Below are 7,787 nucleotides of genomic sequence, written 5' to 3' on the forward strand. Positions count from 1 at the left end.
ATTTTATCATTAATATTTATTATAATATTTATTATTATAACAAAATTTTAGATTCATTGAAATCAACAAAAGCATCAGGAAAATATATTCACTTAAGAGATGACATCAATTAAATTTCAAGAATTCTTAAAATTTTTATTTTGAGGATTTGTAGACTATGAAAGATTAAACATTCAAACGTATAATACAATATTAAGAAATAATCAAATTATATCGAAAAAATGGTTCATGCATAAATATGTATAAACATACATAATCATATATATATATATGAAATATGTTCATACATCTCTCCTCTTTCTTTTGTAAAATTCTTTTTTAGTATAATAAAAATAATAATAGTAATGTGAAGACATAAAAAATAATTAAAAGGATAATGTTCACATTGTTCGTTTTAGAAAAAAAATAAGTTTGGAAAAATATTTAAAAAAATTGCTCACAATTATGTATAGTTTTATATATAATTATACATAATTTCTTTAATTTTTTCTAAAACAGTAGTATAAAAATTATCCTTTATAGTACGCGACTAAAAATCTACAATTATTGCAATTTCAAGAGGAATCAATTTTTTATAAATTTTTATCAGTACCTATAGCAGCATAAAAAGCTTGCAGCAATATTGCTGCAACGTTTGCAATGTTGCTGGAATGATGTATGTTGTAATAAGTACTGACTCATTCGCTTGTTCCGCCCGCGCAAAAGCACGTAAGCACAATTTCGAGTTTCAAGTGTTGTCTCTGGTTGATTCGGTTGACTCGGGACAGCTGGAAATCCTCGCAATTGTGGGAAATGATATGCGGTCTGATATTTCCAATCTTCACGCATCAATCTCGCGTGTCGTCGTCATCATCGTCGCCGGCGTGGCGATAGAAATGGAAAAGTTTCGCGGAAAACGATGTGATTTCGAGATCGAAGATTCCGGCGGATAAAAATGTTCCTCATAGCCTCATACTGATAGAACCGGGCCGTCTACTGGCGCGACTCCCACTCAGCGGCGTCGACACGAGCGAATGGCGATCGGCGCGCGCCGTCGCCGGTATGCGCGACTGCCAATCGCCGTCCGCGTAGTATCATCGCGTCCGGGATGTCGTTCATGGAACCAAGATGGCATCCGAGGATGGTGCGGGTATCGTGTCAAACGTAGGATATGATGTAAATAATACAAGCCAGCGGGCAATCGAGTCAGTTGGGAGCGAAACAGTGGGTGTTACGTCATTCAGGACGGCGGCACGTATCGTCGTCGAGGAGACGAACGAAGGTGCGCGCGATCCCGCGCATAATTCGCCGAGGACGCCCACGGGTCTCCCTGCAGCGTCACCGTTTCACACGAACACGGAAGGGCACGCGTTACAGAGAAACACGGGCCTCGCGAGCTCGTCTGGTGATGTGGCTCAACTGGTTGCGAGCAGCGAGCCTAACAACGAAACGCACCAGCCGTCCTCTCAACGGCGCAGCATGTCTTGTCATGATAGTGACCTGGACGACACTGCTCGTCTTCCAAGAGAACCAAACGGTAATTTCTCCTTCTATATTATTTCTTATTGCGTGAAGCCCTAGAAAGTAGATTTTCATGCGACCGGTTCTTTGATATCTGTCATTTGTAACGCCGGAATGTATTTATCCTAATGGTCTGCTGAAGTCTGACAGCTACCTGGCAAAGCTTCGCATTCCAATGTTCTAATCCATAGATTATATTCAATACAGATAAAACATAGTTGAGTAATAATGGAAACAATTGTGTTGATTTGATATGTATGCAATTACTAAATAATTATTATTGAGAGATAAATTTGTAAAGTTAACGATATTGTATTTTATATTTCATAATCCATATTTATTTTTAATTTATTTTTAATATATAAAGGTATAGGTATAAAAATTGATCTGTATGCATTATGCTATGAAAGTTGTATTTTATTTCTTCTCTATAGAATTAATATAAAAACAGATTGATTAGAATTATTTTCATAATAATTATTATTGCATATTTGGCTGAGATACTACTAAATATTTGTGTATGCGTTTTATTTACCAAGTTTTAAATAATATAAATGGAAAAAAATGTTAATTTAGAGATTTTAGAGTCTATAATGATAGTTCTCGAAAAGAAAATAATTTTTTCATAGAAAAATAATACGAAGCCCAAATTTTAAATGTGGTTATATATTTTATAATAGTATAAATAATATTAAAAATGGTTATATATTTTATAAAATTGAAAATTTGGGTTCTTAAAATGGATTATCATTCATCTTATACTTCTGTACTCAAAACCCTTTCACTTTCGACTTTAAAATCAAAGACTGTATCATTTATTACACTTGATAAATAAAATGATATATGTATGATACAGGAAGTCCAGATCATTGCAACAATGATGTAGTAAAAACTGCTAAGGATCCAGTTGAACATGTATGTATCGTGCAATTTTTGTAAGATATTTTTTATATTATTATGCATTCTACACTGACATGTATCATTGACAGTACAATATTCTTACATTTAATTATATTATAGAAATGCAATCAAGGCAATCGTTATCTAATTAACTTTTTTCTGTTTAGACTGATTCCACACGTAACAACGACACAATGTTATCTGGAGACATGCACATATTATCCACAAAAACAAAATTAGAAGGATGTGTGAATTTTTCCAATAATACCCCACAGTTAGGAGAGAGTCCACAAAGTAATGGCGAAGTGATCAGTAGTCCGAGGAGTCCAGATTATCCTCCGAGAGTTTCTGTCAGTCCTCATCCTCACAGTCAAGATACGACATTTCCCATTACCATGATGTCGGCGAATTCTACAGTTATTATGGACACAGCAAAATATAGCGAAGAAAATACTGAAAAGAACACGATCACATGTATGGATAAAATAGCTGATAATCTATTTTGTTCGTCGCCGAAGAAAATAGGCGATTCACAAGTAATAAAAACAGAATTGAGCGAGCAGCAAGACATTGTCAGAGAAGACATTACAAACAAAGAATTGACAGCAGATTCTATTGAGATTAAGAAAGAATTTGTGGATTTACAGGAAACATTTGAAATGGTTAAATCCGAATGGACAAAAGATAATTTTTCGGAGATAGAATCGAATAGAAAGAAATTGGCAATAGAATTCCATGACAAATCTACAGATTCCATTGCTAATCCATCTTCCAGTTTGCATTCGTCTTCGAGAGAGAAACGTTCAAAAGAAGACAGACGATATTGTTCACGATGTCACAAACGCAAAGGAATTAAACGAGCAAGCATTGGTGTACAATGCAAACGGGACCGTCATGTTTTGTCTTCGTTGAGTAGTAAGGTTCTCCCTTTCTCGAAATCAGTCAATGAAAACTTAAGGTTAAACCTACAAACGAAAAACTATAAGATGTTAAACAATCCGGTGACGAAAAAGGAATTACTGGAAGGCCTAAAGTACAAAAAGTTCATCCATATAGAAACATATCCTAATGGTGGTGCAACAGTTGTCCATATGTTTCAGGATGAAATTGGTACTTTAACAAATGAGCAAATGCAAGAATTGGCACAGGAATATTTCAAAGTACGTAAGCACGATTTAATGTTGTAATAAAATGAGAAATTGAAGCAGCTTTATACGACTTTAACCAAAACTTTTTTTAGTTTTATGCGCAGTTAATTCTTAATGTATAAAATTGTTTTTCTAGGTGGTTTTTGGTGAAGACGAAAATGGAAATGCTCATCATGTTATGGGTATAGTACATAATGCAGCTGCATACTTACCTGATCTTCTGGACTATATGGCGAATAATTATCCCACATTGACTGTAAAAAACGGAGTTTTGGGTAGAAACAGTGATATAGAAACAACCACAATGGCTCAATACAAAGATCAAGTTTGTAAAGCTTATAGTAATGGCACTATTAGATATGGGCCGTTGCATCAAATAAGTCTAGTGGGTACTGTTCACGAAGAAGTTGGTGGATATTTCCCGGATCTACTACAAAAATTAGAAGAAAACCCGTTTTTAAAAATGGTAAGTATATTTTATATATATGTATATATATATATATATATATATAAAACATGCGTGCTTGTGTGTGTATGTGTACATATAATCCCGAAAGTTTTTGCCAATCGCTTTTTATAGATAGAGCGGACTAAACTGAGTCAAAAAGTCCTTTAGTTTTTGCAATTTTTGCAATAGTTAACAAGATCTTACTAAAAATTGCCAAATATTAGTTCTTGAATAATTTTTTACTCAAGTATTATCAACTTTATAGAAAAGCTGCAAAAGACAAAAATCATTTATCTTTTTCTCATAAAGTTCTGAGAATTTTTTCAGAATTTTTTAATATCGTATTTTTTCATTTTGATAAAAATAAGAAAATGTAATACTAAAAAGTTGATAAAAAATTCTGAAAAAATTCTTAAAGTTCTATTAGAAGAAAATAAATGATTTTCGTCTCTTGCAGTTTTTATATAAAGTTGATGAAGTATTTGAGTAAAAAATTATTCAAGACTAATAATTAGCAATTTTTAATAATTAATATCTTGTTAACTAATATCTATTATTGTATTGTAAATACAATAAATATTGTTAATTAATATCTTGTTATTGCGAAAATTACAAAATGATAGAGGACTTTTCGATTCAATTTAGTCCATCCTATCTACAAAAAAGGGATTGGCAAAAACTTTCATAACACCTTAAATATATATATATATGTTCTATATTTGCCAATAAAATCATTATATCCTAGACAATGCCTTGGGGACCTCTATCTGTCGTGAAGATGGATACACCGCAAGAGTCAAACGACGGTCCTATTTTGTGGATTCGACCAGGCGAACAGCTAGTACCAACAGCTGACATAAATAAAAGTCCGTATAAACGACGCAGAACGGGCATTAATGAGTTGAGGAATTTGCAATATCTACCACGGCTTAGCGAAGCTCGAGAGTACATGTTCGAAGATCGTACGAAGGCGCACGCTGATCATGTTGGCCATGGATTGGACAGGATGACCACAGCAGCAGTTGGCGTGCTGAAAGCCGTCCATGGTGGCCAAGCGTCCCAATACAACAGGATTACGAAGGATGTCGTGGCTTTTTACGCGGGCGATTTTACCGAACTTGTCGAGAAATTGCAATTGGACTTGCACGAGCCGCCGATATCACAGTGTGTGCAATGGGTGGAGGACGCGAAATTGAATCAGTTGCGTCGACAAGGTGTCCGTTATGCTAAGATAAATCTTTATGATAATGATATATATTTTCTACCACGCAACATCATCCACCAATTCAGGACAGTTTCAGCTGTTTCGAGTATTGCTTGGCACATCAGACTGAAACAGTATTATCCAGAATCGCAGCACAGTACGAGTATCAGACACAGTCGTGTAGTAAATGAATCTGCTCATCGTATCAAAGAAAAAAAGCCTTTAGAAGCTGTTGGCGACGAGCAGAAGGAGAATACGAATCGGCAGCGTTTAGATCAGAAATTATCGATTGATTCTCTCGAAAAGGCGAAGGAAAGAGCAGCCGAATATCAGGGTAATCTGAAGAAATCTGATCAGCATGGTAAGCATCGCAAAAATCGACATCACTCCAGTCATTCGTCACTCAAACGAAAGGATAAGGAAGAGGGTAGCGACAACCAGTCATCAGATCCATTTGGTAGCACTAAATCATCCAAGAGTGAAACTAACGAACAGAAACAGAACAGCGATAAGAGGGACGAGAAAAGATCCGAGAAAAAACACAAGGATCGCCGTCGCAGCAGTGAGAAATCTAGTAGTCATCACACACATAGTAGTAGTAGTAGCAGTTCTGATAACTGTCACTCTTGTAAGAAGAAAAAATATGATAGTAACGGTCACAAATTAGATCATCGTTGTAGTCATCATGAGAGATCTAATAGTAAGAGTATATCGAGTAAAGAAAGCGTTACTGGTGTAGAAACGAGAATAGTTTCCAAATTTGATAGTTCGTCTTCCTTGAAGGAGACTAAAAGAAGATTGAGCTCAGAATTGTCTCCATCGGTAGACATACCTGGAGTTGAAGATTCTTCTCCAATTATTCTCGACGAAGAATTATTGATGCAGCGGCAAACTGTTGCCAAAACATACGCCACTGAGGTTGTGGATAGAGCGTTGGAGATAGCTATCTACAAATCGAAGACTGATGTCGAGGAAGTATGCCAATCGTTACGTACCGAAGTTTCGGAAGCCTCGAAGGAAGTGTTGGAAAAGATTCACAAGGAAAGCTTTGAAATCGCCGAGCAATGGTTCAAAGATGACACTGTAAAACTGGAGAGATACTGCCATTTGCTCGAGATGGAAACTGTGTTAGCATTCACATCGAAAATGGAATGCGCGACGGAAAACGCCGTTAAGGCATTGATTGAAATGGCGGAAGACGAGGCGAAGGAGAGAGCGAAAAGCGAGAAAACTAGCGACTTTGCAACCAACGGTAATCCATGCAGCGAGAATTCAACAGCGACAACGACAACAATAGGTGTCTCTTCATATTCTTCGTCCGCAATGTCCTCTACGTCTCCGTCTACGGAGAATGAAAGACACAGCACCAGCAGAAATGGCAGCAGTGATGAAAATTCACCTAAATCGTCCGAATCTCACGGTACGGCTCATTCGAAATCAAAATGCAGAAACAGGGACGAGAAGGATTGCAGGGAGCGAAGGCATAAGAAAAGAAGGGATCACGAGAGACGGGAAAGAAAGCACGATCGACATCATCATCGGAGTCCTACTCAGTTAAAATCCGAATCTAAAACATCCGATGACGCCAACAAGGATGATGCTTTGAGCATTCCTGGGCTATCAGATGGTTATTCTACCATCGAAAAATCGGAGCGAATGAGCTCGAAAAGTGTGGAGAAAAAATCCGAGGAGAGGAGAAAGAAATGTCATTGCGACCATCACTGCACTCACAGACATGGAGAGAAGAGGTCATCTGGCAGTAACACCAGCAAGGACAGTCACGCGACGTCAAGTCGTTCCCACTCTTCGAGCTCGAAACACAAGAGGAAGTCCAGCGCGTCCAGTGAGCACAAGGAGGCGAAGAGACCATTTTTGGAAAAGGACTCGAGCGTACGAACTTCAGAATCGAGTGCGCAGCTGAGCAACGTGGTAAGCACGACGATGACGATGATAACAACGACGACGATGACGACGACGTCGACGACGATGACGATGACGACGGCGACGACGATGACGACGGCGACGACGACGACGACGACGACGACGGCGACGACGACGGCGATCGCAACAGCAACAAATTCGACGCATTTGTCGCCAACGAACACTATTGTGTCAACCACGTGAAAAGGTGATTTTTTGGCGACTGTAATACAATCCGTTCGTTAAGGATGTGAATTCGCGCGCGGCGGAACGAAACCGGTGTTTTACTTGAGCGTGAATTTTAATCGTATCGTCGCTCCGTGTCCGAACACATGAGAGGATAGGGACAATGGGATAAATTATAGACCACGGGAGATATACTTTTAAAAGTAGAGATCGCCGTGTTTCAATCCAAAGACGAGAGATAGGACCTTTACTTGATTGACAGTTTGCTATCTTCTTCCTGCGACTACAAACATAGTACACATACATAATACATAAACATTTGAACATAGCACACGCATTCGCCTTAGTCTCGAACAGAGAAATTAACAATACGAAAAAGTAGTATTGTTCTCTAGAAAGTACATCCGCATACACACACACACACACACACACACACACACACACACACACACACACACACACACACACACACACACACACA

General features: G+C 37.7%; 1 protein-coding gene across 2 annotated transcripts; it reads left to right on the forward strand.

The window, feature by feature from the left end:
- The first annotated feature begins 1,107 nt into the window (after nucleotides 1-1,107).
- LOC108691411 lies at nucleotides 1,108-7,776 on the forward strand. 2 transcript variants are annotated; one of them, XM_018199150.1, is made up of 5 exons: nucleotides 1,108-1,516; nucleotides 2,357-2,415; nucleotides 2,568-3,560; nucleotides 3,685-4,014; nucleotides 4,742-7,776. In XM_018199150.1, the coding sequence occupies exons 1-5, from the start codon at nucleotides 1,108-1,110 to the stop codon at nucleotides 7,322-7,324; spliced, it is 4,374 nt and encodes a 1,457-aa protein (XP_018054639.1). In that variant the 3' UTR covers nucleotides 7,325-7,776. The 2 variants fall into 2 exon arrangements, with proteins under 2 accessions (XP_018054639.1, XP_018054640.1); XM_018199151.1 differs by lacking the exon at nucleotides 2,357-2,415 and having other exon boundaries at nucleotides 1,333-1,516.
- Nucleotides 7,777-7,787: the final 11 nt, after the last annotated feature.

This window comes from Atta colombica, unplaced genomic scaffold (assembly GCF_001594045.1).
Source record: "Atta colombica isolate Treedump-2 unplaced genomic scaffold, Acol1.0 scaffold46, whole genome shotgun sequence".
NCBI lineage: Eukaryota > Metazoa > Arthropoda > Insecta > Hymenoptera > Formicidae > Atta > Atta colombica.

Excerpts from the sequence above, each read along its gene's own strand:
- LOC108691411 (XM_018199150.1), top strand. The coding sequence starts at position 1,108 with ATGGCATCCGAGGATGGTGCGGGTATCGTGTCAAACGTAGGATATGAT. Across the intron at positions 2,416-2,567 it reads CTAAGGATCCAGTTGAACAT|ACTGATTCCACACGTAACAA; the intron begins GTATGTATCGTG and ends TTTTCTGTTTAG. Across the intron at positions 4,015-4,741 it reads AAAACCCGTTTTTAAAAATG|ACAATGCCTTGGGGACCTCT; the intron begins GTAAGTATATTT and ends ATTATATCCTAG.